This window comes from Sebastes fasciatus, chromosome 11, assembly GCF_043250625.1.
Source record: "Sebastes fasciatus isolate fSebFas1 chromosome 11, fSebFas1.pri, whole genome shotgun sequence".
Taxonomy (NCBI): Eukaryota; Metazoa; Chordata; class Actinopteri; order Perciformes; family Sebastidae; genus Sebastes; species Sebastes fasciatus.
In genome coordinates this window covers 3,555,599-3,570,514 of record NC_133805.1, presented here as the reverse complement: position 1 = coordinate 3,570,514, position 14,916 = coordinate 3,555,599, and the positions used below count along the sequence as shown (strand labels likewise).

Genomic DNA, 14,916 nt, shown 5'->3' with positions numbered 1-14,916 from the left:
AGGATGGATGGATCAAACTAGAGACCTAGAGCATTCAGAGGATGGATGGATTATTGAATTACAAACTATTAACCCTAACCCCCATTCTCTGTTTGAGAAAGAACGTTAACCAAAAAACAGGAAGTAAAACTGGCTGGAGGGGGCTTTAAGTTGATCTATGGAGGAAATTGTTATCCGGGGTGTAACGACGTCAAACATTGTACGTGAGTCGGTCAGTCAGCTTGTTCTCGGTGCATATGTCAATAAAGCTTTACATATTTAAACATTGTTTTCCGCTGAGTTTCCTGCGTTTGTGTGCTTTTGCTTCATCAAGGTTGTGTGCTGACTTCTTGTTTGTACACTAGCTGCTTCTCCGTGCTGGTGTGTGTGTGTGTGTGTGTGTGTGTGTGTGTGTGTGTGTGTGTGTGTGTGTGTGTGTGACATTATATTACTTTTTATGCATGCGTGCAGTCACCTGTGACAGTGTGTGCTTGTGTCTAGTTATGCATGTCTAGTGTGTGTTGGTGTGTGTGTGTGTGTGTGTGTGTGTGTGTGTGTGTGTGTGTGTATGTGTGCTTCACCCTCCCCCCAGATGGCAGTCGACTCTTTGTGGTCAACTGAGGAGCCTCACCCACGGGAAGGAGGCGGTTGCCATGGTGAAAGTGACGTCTGATTCATATTCAAACAGCTTCAGAAATTGTTGGTTTGACTTTGAGTATTTTTGAACAGTTTTCAGCAACACATGCAACGACACTGTCACGTTGTTTAAACATTAATACAGCACTTCTATCAGGAATGAACTGACTGTTGATGCCATTCTCAGTTTGTTCTCTGTTATTTCTTGCTGTTTTTTAAAGTGAAGATTCAGTGATGGTGGGGGGTGCGTGGGGTGAATGTTTGCCTTCAGTGGCTGTAAATAAACGCTCGTCTCTGGACTCTCCTTCGACGCGGCTGCTTCATTTGATCCGTCCGACAGGCTCTCGAGCTCTGAGGTAATAAATCTGAGCTCAGCTGCGATGCCACAGGGCTCTCTGCTGTGTCTGTGACAGAGGAGAGGAAATAGAGGAGCGTGTTGGTTGGTTGTCTTACATTACAACAGGACAGTTCTATGAAACATGGCAGCAGCTCGGCGAGGCTGCGTGGCCAGAAAACAAAATGGTTGGATGCATGAAAAGATTGATTTGTCATTCTTATTATTACCCCGAGGATACACATTTTAAAAGGTCTGTCCTGAGAGGCGACAGAGGAAAGGTCACATTGTTACTGAGGACACTTTAGGACATCTCGGACTCTCAACCTTTAAGTTAAAGCATAGACAACCCCGTCTCCTATAAAATTACAGCCAACAGGAGAATACCAGTAGGAAAGTGGACTTGGCAGCGTTGTGTGTTTGTGGTCAGTCGGGTCGGAGACCTCTGAGAGCAGAAATGATCCGAACACACCGAGAGCTCGGCCTCAACCTGGACCTCTGACCCCCTGAGGCCAAACACTGCCTGGACAATAAAATCCATTAGACCCCCCCGTCTGCTTGTTGTGGTCTGTTCTTACTTTACCAGAGAAGCTGTTTCTTTATTACATGACTGACAGAATATATTATTAAAAACATATCTAATAATAATAATCCCCTTTGCATAAAAGTGATAGCTAGAGGTCATATTGATAGTTTACCCTCCTTTTGAATAATTTTCCCTTTTATTTATTTCAATATTTACTTTTTAAATTAATTTTTGTAATGTATTTATTTTTTTTGCATTTATGTTTTATTTATTTTTTAATGTATTAATTAATTTATTTTATATTTATTTTTAAATGTATTTATTTTATTTATGCACAATTTTCCCTTTGCATTTATATCCCCAAACTTATTTATTTCTGTATTCTTTTCCTTATACATTTATTTTTACATTTCTTCATGCATTTAAATACATAAATAAATGAAATGGAAAATCAAGAGAGTAAATGAATAAGGGAGTAAAAGAGTAAATGAAAAAGAAAATGAATATATATAATATATATATATATATATATATTATATATATTATATATAATATATATAGACATAAAACAGAAATAAAATAAAAATATCAATTTATGTCACATTTTATTAATTCATCAATTAATGGCTACATTTATTTTTAATATTATTTTTGCTACATTGAATTACATATGTATTTATTTATTTCTTTGTATTTATTTCTTTGTCAGGTTCCATCCTCCATACTAATCAGCCATATTAAGAGCAAACACCTGTTGGGGGTGCAGGGCCTTTAAAGGACAATTCTGGTACATTTCAACCTAAAATCCTGTTTATCTGGATGGAGATGGAGATGGAGATGTAGCTGGAGATGTAGATGCATCTTTGTGAGAGATGTGTTATTTTCAGGATGAGCCAGTGAAGCTGCAGCGTTACAGCTCCTGTTTCTGCTCTGCAGAATAATTCCCTCACAGGTCGAACATCTGAAATCTAAAAAACTTCCTCTGCTAACAGACACACACAAACATGCACTCATAGTCAGGGTTACACACACACACACACAGTGCACCCCCCCAACATGCCAGTGGTCGCCATGGCAACTCCATTCTCCACATCTCTGCCTCTCCCGTTGTTTCTCCCTCTTCCTCCTCCTCCTCCTCCTCCTCCTCTTCCTCTTCCTCCTTCATGTCTAACAGAAAATCCATTGGAGGGAGGGAAACGAGACAAACACGATCGATTCCTCCTGAACACACAGCGTTTGTGTTTGTCACCGTCGTGGTGGCCGGATGCTCCGAGTCTTTCGGTTTGATTTACTGATTTATTCATCGGCGAGGTCTCTATTTTTGGGGGACGCCCACTATGTGAGGCAGATGGGAGAGTGGGAGGACATTTAAAAGCTGCAATATGCAACTTTCAACACATTAAAATGGCAATAAATCAAATGCATGCAATATTATTAGTCTGTATAATAAGGTAGACGGTCTGTTTGTGTGACATTGACTTTAAAAGGATTTCCTGTGGGCGTGGCCAGCAGTGAGGTTGACCATAAAGAGTGAGCGCTGATGGAAGAAACCTACGAAGATGAACATCTTCAACCTCAGTCATCATCAACCAGCCCAGTCACCAGAAGAAACGTTGGCACTGTCAATTCTGCAAACCACGGATGTGTTGAATGTCGATGTTTCTGAACCAAAAGTAGTTTCATATCAGCCTTGTATCACGCTTACAGAAACGCACAATGCCACGTGGTTAGCGTTGTGAAACGATTGGTTAGGTTTAGGAAAAAAAAGAATTGGTTATGGTCAGAAAAAGATCATTTCAAGTTTCTGTTCCAATAATATGTAACATCATAACAACGTAGCGTTACAACGTAGTGTTACAACGTAGCGTTACAACGTGGCGTTACAACGTGGCGTTACAACGTGGCGTTACAACGTCGCACAACGTAACATAACAACGTAACATAACGCCTCAACAACAAGCCTTGAGTTTAGCATTTTGGCCATCAACATCTTGTAATTTTTGCAACCAGAAGTGATACGAGCTATAGGGGTGGAGCTATAAGTTCACATGCCGCGCTCCCTCTTAGCAGTTCACCTCACCGACGCTCGAGCGCTGATGTGCGAGTGGCGAGAGTGAACTAGGCCTTAGTCGGCATCGATGCAGGCTCGCTGTTGGAGGGTTTCATAATCCACTTCCACTCCTCACTAATTGTCACTTAACATGGCCGACCGTCCACGTGGGCGAACGTGCAAACGGAGTGGAAGGAGGTAAGGAGAGGGTGTAGAGGTGAGAAAGGCCCTAACTACACAAAGTATCTGAATAAATAAACTTTCGGGGATATCAATGTGTCCATTTAGTGAATCACTTTCAGCTGCTTTGGTGCAAATGAAAGTGACAACAGGTGGAGAGGCAACAGAAAGACAACCCCCAGAAAGGGAATGGTTCTGCATGTGGTGGCCACAGACAGCTACTCTCTCCTCATCCATCCCGACTGATTCTTCTCTAGTTTTGTGTTCTGCTAGTGTCCTTGTCACTACTTGTAGCATGAGGCCGGTACCTGCAGCCCAATCAGGTTGCAAAGGTAGTCCAGGTCCTGCAGGATGGCACATCCATACATGCGGTCGCAAGAAGGTTTACTGTGTCTCAAGAGCACGGAGGAGATACCGGGAGACCGGCCGTTACACGAGGAGGGCCGGATGGGGCCGTAGAAGGACATCAGCCCAGCAGCAGGACCGCTATCTGCTCCTTTGTGTGAGGGGGAACAGGAGGAGCACTGCCAGAGACCTACAAAATGACCTACAGAAGGATACTGGTTGTGACCAAACTGTCAGAAACAGACTCCATGAGGGTGGCATGAGGGCCCGACGCTGGACTACCTGTGCAACCTGATTGTGCTGCAGGTACCGGCCGCATGCTATAAGTATAGACAAGGACACTAGCAGAACACAAAACTAGAGAAGAATCAGTCGGGAAGGATGAGGACTGTCTGTGGCCACCACATGCAGAACCATTCCTTTTTTGGGGGTTGTCTTTCTGTTGCCTCTCCACCTGTTGTCACTTTTGTTTGCACCAAAGCAGCTGAAAGTGATTCACAATCACTTGAGCTTCCTAAATGGACAGATTGATATCCCTGAAGTTTAACTGACAACACCATGTCCTGACTGAATATTGTCCTGTGTCACTTTTATCAGAAAACATTCACCACCAGTGTTCTCAGGTCCAGTCCTGGTTCAGAGGTCAGAGGTCACAGCACCATGAGGACAGATGGGATGACATACTCCTGCAGCCACAGAAGGATCATCTGCTTTAGAGGATGAAACCCTCCTCAGTGTGTGAGTGCAGGAGTCTGACTGAGCTTCTACTGCCATCTAGTGCACATTTGTACACAATGCAACAGGGTTGTGTTGAGTTACTGAGCTCTCCTCTTCTAATGGGTTCTCCTCTCCACTTGTGGATGTATGGAGACTAGAAAACCTTCCCCAGTTAGACAGTGATACACCGATGTGAGTTATTATCAGATGGAACTGCTTCTTAATGCGCTAACAGGGTTTTCTAAGCTGCAGCGTCTTTCTTCTTCTGTTGTTGAACAGAACAACCAAGAACACTTAAACATGGGGATGAAACCCCAGCGCCAGCGGAGACGACAGACAGACAAACAAACCGGGGAAACGGGGAACACAGCTGTTTATCTGATGAGTTAATGAGTTAACTGGAAACACCTTCTCCCTCTCACCACCTGATAGCTGTTGGTCTGACAGCCTCGTTAGTTTCTACATTAACAGGAGCTGTTCTGAAACATGACTGAAATGTGCACTTTTCTTTCACATGTTGTTGCCCCGTAATAAATGAAGCACCAGTTTTTAGAATCTGAAGACAGTTTTTTTTCCTGTGATGACCCTTTTTTTAAAGATCTTACAGAAGAATCTTCTCATGAGAGCAGCTCTTACAGCGTGTTGGTCTTCTCTTACTCACTAAAACTCCACTGACTTGTCACCTGTTAGTATTTTAACTAACAGCCACCCCATCATGTTGTCTCTGCATGCTTCATAGAACTCCATGCAAAGTACAAATGGCCCTAAAATGAACAAAAGACCACCAAGGCCAATATATTAAAGTTTTAATCCGTTATACTACTCGGGGAACAGAGCGTACATTTTACTATATTATTGTTATTACTTTTACTATACTATATTATTTTTTTATATTTTATTTAATATAATAATATTATATATATATAAATAATAATTATTAGTAGTATTTTATTTATTTTTGTATATTTATTTTTCTTTTCCTATCCTATTTATCAATTTTCTATTTCCTTTATTACTATTACTATACTATATTATCAAAAAAATTAAGATACAAAAATGATATATATATATATATATATATATATATTTATTTTAATTTAATATTAATTTATTTTAATTATTATTATTATTATTATTTTATTTCTTTTTAAATATTTCTTTTTATTTTCCTATCTTATTTATCAATTTTCTATTTCCTTTATTACTATTACTATACTATATTATTAAAAAATTTAAATAAAAAAAAATATATATATATAATTTTTTATTTAAATGTAATTTATTTTAATTATTATTAGTAGTAGTATTTTATTTCTTTTTCTTTTCCTATCCTATTTACCAATTTTCTATTTCCTTATCTCTCAACTTTTTTTTTTATAATATAGGTGTATTTTAGATATTTTCTCTGTACTGTTGTCTATAATTTGAACTTTATTTATCCATAATTTAAAACATGTTTTTGGTGGTCGGCTGTGTGTTTGTTTTTTCGTGTGAGCAGATGGATGTGTTGTGAGGGTTGTTCGGCAAAACAAAATCTTTTCAATGCGGCGCCAGCGGCCGCAGCCGTAACACATTGCCCAGCCTCAAATGAGTGGGAGGACTGGCGTTTTCGCCTCAACGCCTGATCTGGTGTGAACGCAGCCTTTTAGAGATCACATGATCAAAGTTTACCTCTGATGCTTCTCCCCAATATAACTCTCTCTGCAAATATGACAAAATGAACCAGACACACAGCTTGTATAAAAAATTAGACCCCTTTTATTGTGTTCTCATATATAAAAGAAATACAAAAAAGAAACATGGACACCGGGCGAGGGTCAGAGCGGGACGGGGTTTCTGGGTTTTTGGGCAGGGCGGGGGCGGGGGGGGGGGGCGACATAAAAATGGGGAGTGGAAACGACAGGAGGAACGTCAGACAGTCCGAGGGGATCATTCGAAACAGACATCGAACGGACGAGGGTGGACGGAAACAGAACGCAGCGGTCCCGTCCGGTCCCTCCCGATCCCACCTCTTCCTCCTCCTCCTCCTCCTCCTCCTCCTCCTCCTCCTCTTCATCCTCTTCCTCCTTCAGGAACAACGTGGAGTTTCAGTTCTACAAACATTCATCAAAAGCAGAGCAGCTTCAGGAGGCAGAAACAACCTCATTGGTTGAGTCAAACCTGAGTGGGAGGGGCCAGAGAAACCTTTTTTTGTCAGAGCATGTTCAGGCAAACCTGTGCAAACCTGAAAAAAGTGTAAATGTGTGAGTGGCTTCATTCATTGTTACGTGACATTCATGGTGTTGAAAGGTCAGCAGGTCTGTTCACTAGGTCACCTCGAACGCTCAGCCAAGCTAACCTGCTAATTAACCTCATAACGTGAGACCGGTTAATGTTCAGGCTGGACTATAGTCTGTATATAAAGATGAACAACATGACCCCTCCCCAAAAAGTGAAGCCAAAACATATGGATCGCCCCCTGGTGGCTGGCTGCAGTACAGCTCATAAACCCCGCCCCCTCCATGTTAGCTGATGGGACATGAGCCAAGCTAAAAAGTTAAAATACACATCAAATACATTTTTCCTAAAGATGGTTTCTGTCATTTTAGGTAGTTCTTACCGCGATGAAGTACGTTCAAGTGTTCATTTTTCTGTTAAGTTTGGTTTTAAATAGTTATTTGATGCTGTAAACGAGATAGGAGATATTGTACGAGAGAGGAAATGTAACTTTAACTTTCCATAACAGTCACGAGTTTGTGTAATAGAACATGTGTCAATTTGATCATAAATGTAGTTTTGGAAGGTGAAGTCTCACCCCTTCTGGTGGACCACCATGGGACCTTATTTCGGAAAAAATATGAACGGTAGTCAACGTAAAACTATTAGTATACATAGGTATCAGACTGTGAAAATACGTAATTAGAATGATGACACACCCAAAAGTTGCCTAAGTGACGTCTACGATGTCTGAGTGTTTCCTACTGGGATGAACTCACACCAGCAACGGGTCTGACTCCTTCTTTCTCTTCCCGGCTGATAAAAAGACCATGAGTCGCTGGATAAAACACATCAGGTCAGATAACGTTACATCTGTGTGTGGAACATATCTACGTTAGTTAGCTAGCTAGTGTTGGTGACGTATATTGTGCAAGACGAGAGATGTAGAGCGGTTTCACACAAAACTAAATGATACTATGACAAAACTGAGACTTTTTCTTGACTTCCAAAATTATCTTTTAAATTGACAAACATCATGAAACATGAAACATGATGAAACATCATCACATTCGTGAAATAGTCACGAAACTTAATATATTGATTCTTGTACATAAGACACGAGTTTCACATTTTTTGTTGAAAGTTGTGCTGAGTGTCATGAAAAAAAAAGGGAAATTTGTGTACACGAATAGATTAAATTTCCCGAACTGCCGTGAGACGTTGGCTCCAAATGACGAGATGGCAGCTCCCGTATCCGGGATGTTTATAGCTTCACTTTTGTACATTTGGAGGAAGTGGAGACGCGTCGTCCATCCTTATATATACAGTCTATTACCTGTACATGTAGTTAATCTCAACAACCAACTCATCCGAAATGAGTATGTAGCAACTTTTTTTTGTTTGCATTCAGTGTTTCTCACTAAAACACACTGTGTGTATCCTTGAGATCTATCAAACTCCTTCCTTCATAAGTCAATTTTTCTTAAATTTGAAACCTGCATTGTTAACATCCCTGGATATTAGCTGGCAGTCTTCATCTTCTTTGCCTTTGTTGGTGCGTTGCGGTGTTTCTCGGTACATTACTGCCACCTGTAGATCAGTGGAATAGTGTGACACCATTGTAAAAAGTTTCACAAACTGTGCTTCTGTGATATGGGAGTTGTACTCTGCATCCCATAACTCCTAACCTTCTGCGTAGACCTGCAGTAACGTTTACGAATATCTTTGGAGAACCATAATTGAAGCGTTAGGGGTCAGAAGGGTTGGCTGAAACATAATAATGGATTCCACTTTACCCTAACAAGTAGCGACGGATGTCTGACACCACTGTCAGTCAAAACAGAAGTTGCATTAGAATGGATTCTGGCTCCGGTACAGGAACATGATACCCCAGTTTTTAACCTTGCCTACAAAGCTCTGATGGGTCAGCTGTTGTTCCAACCGTGGAAACAACTGAACACAATACCTATGAACTGCTGTAAAATATCAGAGATACGTGCAGCCATTCAGCGGTCTGGAACCAGGCAGAGCTTTCAGTACTCGAATACTAAACTCGCTACGACTCCTGAAGAACGTCTGCCTGCTTTTCTGAGTCCTAACGTTACTCACCACCGAAGTTTAACTCAACCACTGGGATGGTGTTTGCCTGCAGAGCGGCTCTGCCTCTGAGAAACCCGCGTGGAACTAAAACTCCAGTCCGCTCTTCAGGACAGCTCAGTCTTATCAGCTGCTTCCGTGTGATGCACCCCCCCGCCCACCTCGGAGCTACCGGGCACTAACAACGTCCTCCGGTTGTAGTGGTGGTGACCCTTCAACATGCCCGAGTTGTTGTTCTCGTTTAGGATCTGCTTCTGCTTCTGCCTGTTGAGCGACTGCACCAGGCCGAGCACCACGGCCGCCAGCGAGTACTGGCCGGTAATCTTGCGCGGCTGCATGATGAGCGGGTTGGGCTGCACGCGGCCCAGCAGGTAGTGCGTTCGGATCTTGCCCTCCTGCTCGCTGATGCCCTTCACGTAGATCTCGCCACGGTACTCGAAGGCGAAGCCGCGCTCCTTCAGGATCAGGTATGTGTCCTCGGGCACCTGGATCTTGCCGCTGATCCCCGTGCTGTCCATCCGGCTGGACAGGTTCACCGTCTTCCCCCAGATGTCGTACTGAGGCTTCTTGGCACCGATCACGCCCGCCACCACCGAGCCGTGGGCCATACCTGCAGGAGACACACACGTTTTTAGTAATCCAGTTTAATACCAGCAGCCTAATGGTACGTGTCCACAGGGGCGTTTTTTATCAAGAGGGATCGCCTCGCTTCCCAGCTTTGGAGGCTTGATAGACTACAACTAGACACGAGGCACCTGATTGGACGAACGCTCTCCCTCCGTGGGCTGCCGCTCCCAGTTTTCAAACCGGAACCAAAACGTAGGCTCGTTTGGAAACTTTCTTCTCTTATATCACAAAAATAGTTCACCATAATGTGTTTCTGAAAACATTTTATGCGAGAACTAATCCATGTAGCTGCTAAATCTGTCTTTATGTTGGAACGCCACTAATTTTTGTAACGCATTACACAATTACAATTTAGCCCCGCCGCTATTCGATCTTTTGGAGGTTGCAGCTTGTTGTTGCCTGTTGGGCTGCAGTTTGCCATGTTATGATTTGAGCATATTGTTTTATGCTAAATGCAGTACCTGTGAGGGTTTCTGGATCAATATCTGTCATTGTTTTGTGTTGTTAATTGATTTCTAATAATAAATATATACATACATTTGTATAAAGAAAGCACATTTGTCAACTCCCATGTTGATAAGAGGATTAAATACTTGACAAATCTCCCTTTAAGGTACATTTAGAACAGATAAAAAATGTATGATTAATTTGCGGTTAATCGCGATTAACTATGGACAATCATGCTATTAATCGCAATTAAATAATTTAAAGACTAAGTATTAAAATATGGATAAAGATGTGATGAGATGAGGTGGAAGACAACATTAACTCAGTAGGGAATATTTAAGAAGAAGCATGATTAAAAATCAGAATAAAAACCCAAGAAAAATGAATGAAAAATAAAGAAGGTAGAATGAACGAGTGACTCGGAGCTCTCACCGATCCTCAGCTCGAAGTTGTTGAACGAGTGCTTGTTGATCTCCTGGATGCTCTCGTTGAGGGCGATGGCAAAATCAGCCAACGCGCACAGGTGACCCCATTTATCTTCACATTGCTGCGGGTCAGAGGAGAAGAGAAGAAGAAGAAGAGTGTGAGTCGGCTGACGTCAGGACTGAGTGTCGATGTATCAGAGAATGAACCGGCTGCTGTCACTGTGGCCGACCTGGAAGTCACTGACGTAGGACTTATATGGCTGCATATTCAAGTACACAACGGTGCTGTACTGACTCCAGTGTTTATTTTTACACTGATTCGTATGCCCCATCACATGAACCTTTTCCAGAAGATAATAAACGACATCAGCCTCGACCACCTGGCAAACTGATCAAGTTTAAATGCAGCCTGGAGGATCTCACCTGTTTTTCAGGCGACAGGCCGGAGACAGCCATGTAGGTGCTGCCGATCGTCTTGATCTTCTCGATGTCCTGGAAACGATCCTCTCCGAGCAGCTGTGACAAATGATTCAGTGAGAAGAGTTTACTTTCCTGATCTCAACGACATCCAACACTTTAATGCTTTGACGCAACTTGCGACCTAAAATAAAATGGCGTTTGTGCAAGCTCAGTTTTCCTGACAAAACACCAAATGTCAGTTCTGATATTTCCCATCCTTCAGCCGCATGTGAACGCAGCATCAATAGAGGAGAAACTGTCTACTCAGCACGGCTGAGGATGAACCTGCATCAGGAGAAAACTCAGCATAATCCTGCCGACATGACCGACTCACACAATGAGCTAGAAACATCAAAATTAAACTGGGACGATTCATCTATCTCCTTATTCGATACTATCACAATACCTGGGTAGCGATTCGATATGTATTGAGATTCTTAAGTATTGCGATTTATTGCGTTGTTTGTTAACTTTTTTTAACTCTAGACCATGGGGAGAAGTTGAATCATGCACTTCCAGGGACTTTTACTTTGGAAAATATCTAAATGAATCCAGTAAAAATGTTTGATTTTCAGCATGTATGTAGTCAGAGATGTCCTGAAGTCAAATATATCAGTCATTGTCAGGAATTATTTATAATCCAGCAACCCAGAAATCAAAGAATAAAGACATTTCCCTCACAGATTAGTGGTATTTTCTTTTTTAATTTATAAGGAACATGTAATGTTTTATACTTCTGATGAATCCAATCAATCTGATTTCCATAGATGTATTTTGTATATACAGTTCCCTTTGTTAACAACTTATTTTGAAAAGCAGACGTAGTTACTACTTCCTCTAACTTCTCCAAGGTGGTCTCTAGCTCTCCCGTCAGCTCCGTTCTCTTTATCCATCCATGGTCAGCTCCATCGGGGCCGTTTCAATGCAGAGAACATAAATGTCAGTATCTGGGTGCTCTACAGTCGTAGCGTCGGCCCATTTGACCACGGAGACGAGAGCGACGGCCGGCTCGACCGCCACGTTACCGCGATACGATAACGTTTCCTGTCCATGACGGAGTTAGCATGCAGCTCTAGCCGTGATGTCTAGCTCTGCTTTTCCTGTCAATGTGTGAAACCCAAAGTGTTTCCATCCTTTACTGGATGTGTAGTGTTTACTAATTACCCACGTGGACTACCGTTTTCTGCTTTTTGATTTCGGCTCGCTGCGGTTTGTTTTGGTTGACGGATACGGAACGGATATGACGTCATGTTACTCAGACTACAACAATAAAAGTCACTTCTTTCTACCTCCACATAGACTCAAATGAAGCACATATATCGATTCTGGCATTAAAAAATCCATTTCAAAATCCCCCCTACTATCTGCTGCTAACATTATGAACCACTCTGCCGTCTTCCTCCGTGTCTCTTTGAAGGCGAGCTCCCTGACGGAGAACACAGAAGTCTGCTCGTGTTTGAGGAGACAGCGAGGAGAGAGAGTGTCCCGAGGCAGCACGGAGCTCAGCTGGTGTCTGGTGTCCCGTCTCTGCTCTTTATTAGGACACTTTGACACTTTCTGTCAAAAACTCTCGATCAGGGCCGCGAGTTCCTCCTCCAGACTTCAGTCTGTCCGCGGGGACCCGAGCTGTGGGAGAGCTTTAGGGGAACTTCAGCGAGCGGGCTACACATACATTCTGAAATCTATCTACAGTCATTTGATGTGCCTGTTTTAGAAATCAGGACACGTTTAAATGTGTAAAGTTTCAGTTTAAGCAGTCTGACTCTGACTAACCAACCCGCTCTCACTCCCGACGCGTCAAATACCGCCGATTGGTAAGCGCCCCTCGGCATCGGAGACCGAGGCGCCCTTTAGCGACAGTACGTACGATTTTCAACTGACTCCAATGTAAACCCACCCATGGCGTTATTAGATGGTCGGACGTAGTATTAATAGGGTGAGAGTCCGTTCAGGGCGGGAGGGAGGCGGGGTTGACGGGTCAAACAAACACAAGACTTTAGAAACTAAAAGTAACTTATTTTGTCACGTCAGTCGTTAGTCACATGAACCGTTTAGTATCGTCAGTCAGTGAAGATAACGTCGACCACGACCCTTTCCTAACCCTAACTAAGTGGTTGTGTTGCCTAAACCTTACTTCCTGTGAAAACGGAAGTTTATTTTGAAAGGACAAAAGTACTTCTCGTTACTGCGTACTACACTCCCATTTACAGTACTTCTCATCATGAATATACTACATCCTGTTTACATTCAGTTTCACCATCTGAAATACTGTCGTCAACTAAATTACATATTTACATTTACATTCATATTTTATATTTACTTATGTTTATATTAATTTTAACTGCACTATTTTATGCCTTAGGTTATCATTTTGCTTTTAAATTTACTTGTGTGATTTTCCCTTTTATATATATATATATAAACATATATACAGTATATATATATATATATATACATATTTTATGAGCATTGTTAAAGGAACCTGATACCAAAGATTGGCTTCGCTGGAAATGACAAATAAAGAACCTTAACCTTGAGATTAAAGTGGCAAATTTACTCCTAAATGTTGTTCCTCCTAAAGTAGTGTTATTAGTGATTATTAGTTAGTATTTGTAGTTTTATATCTGAGTATTTTCTCTGAATAATTTTTACCTACACTGGCCCTAAAAATGGTTCTGATAAAGAAACCTCAGTCCGACTCTTCCAACTCCTGTAGCTCAGGAGGGAAATCAGTCCTGGAATAGAAGCTCATACCTGGACTCTATTATTTTCTACGTTGAGTGTTTCGTCTCCTCAGGAGATAAATGCCTCGTGATAACCTGCAGACGTGAGCTCTCCTTGTTGTTTCTGAAGTGTTGCTGCTGGAATCAGAAACTCCTGCATGTTTAAGAAGTCGTGCTGAAGTGGAAGTGGGAGTTGGGCTGCACTTCAGAGTCTCACCTCGTCGAAGTCGGCGATGATTTCGTTGAGGAGCCTGAGGCACTCGACTCCCTGGTTGTTCATCTCGGTCTGGGAGTAGAAGTCAGCGAAGCCCGGGATGGACGCGAACATCACGCCCACGGAGTCGTAGGACTGCGAGTACAGCTCCTGTGGGGACAGACGTAACACGCTAAAATGTTATTGATGAAAACGCTGAATAGTTTCAGTCGAAATGTGATCTTTATAGAATAAAAGCTGTTGATGCCTACATGAGGAAATGAACTGGTAACACTTTATAATAACCATCATTCATAAATGATTAATTGATAGTTAATTAAACTTAATTAACAGTTATTTTACTGTTAACAAACCATGAAATGATAAACAATAATGTTTAATAATTATTAATAATGCTATGAAATAATTAGTTTATAAATTATATATTGTATTATATATCATAGCTGATAAGAAACGATAACAATTACATTATGATTACATGAGTAAACTATTTATTAAGAGTTTATTGTTGCACACATTATAAGATTTTACATACTATATTTAGTATTTGTTAATAATTACCAGATGATTTCTAAACCTTTAAGAAATAATTTGTAAAACATCTATAAACATTACATAGATAGATGGGACCAGAAATCAATTATTAACCATTTAACAAAGTATTATTTATCTAAATAATGTTTATAGATACTTAACAAAGTATTTATTAACCATTTAATAAAGTATTATAATCATCAGTTGCAACTTTATAATAACTATCCAAATAAAAAGGTAAATAAAGGTTTACAAATAATTTTGTAATCATAAAAAAATATACTTATAATATAGAATATACAATTTTATTATTTGTGCAACAGTAAACAGTTAAAATAACATAAATTATAGCATTAGTAATAATTAGAAAATATTAATTATCATTTCATGTTTTGTTAACAGTAGAATAAATATCAACTACATTTTA

The 14,916-nt window shown here is 41.0% G+C and overlaps 1 protein-coding gene across 2 annotated transcripts in view; it reads right to left on the bottom strand.

Annotated features, from left to right (window-relative positions):
* Nucleotides 1-8,102: 8,102 nt before the first annotated feature.
* Nucleotides 8,103-14,916, bottom strand: part of adcy8 (adenylate cyclase 8 (brain)) — a 91,749-nt gene continuing 84,935 nt past the window's right edge. For both annotated transcript variants that reach the window (XM_074650011.1, XM_074650012.1), the window contains 4 exons: nucleotides 13,959-14,105; nucleotides 10,983-11,075; nucleotides 10,567-10,681; nucleotides 8,103-9,670 (listed from right to left, as the gene is read on the bottom strand). In XM_074650011.1, coding sequence (XP_074506112.1) covers nucleotides 9,168-9,670; nucleotides 10,567-10,681; nucleotides 10,983-11,075; nucleotides 13,959-14,105 — 858 coding nt within the window. In that variant the 3' untranslated portion in view covers nucleotides 8,103-9,167. The remainder of the gene's footprint in view (nucleotides 9,671-10,566; nucleotides 10,682-10,982; nucleotides 11,076-13,958; nucleotides 14,106-14,916) is intronic.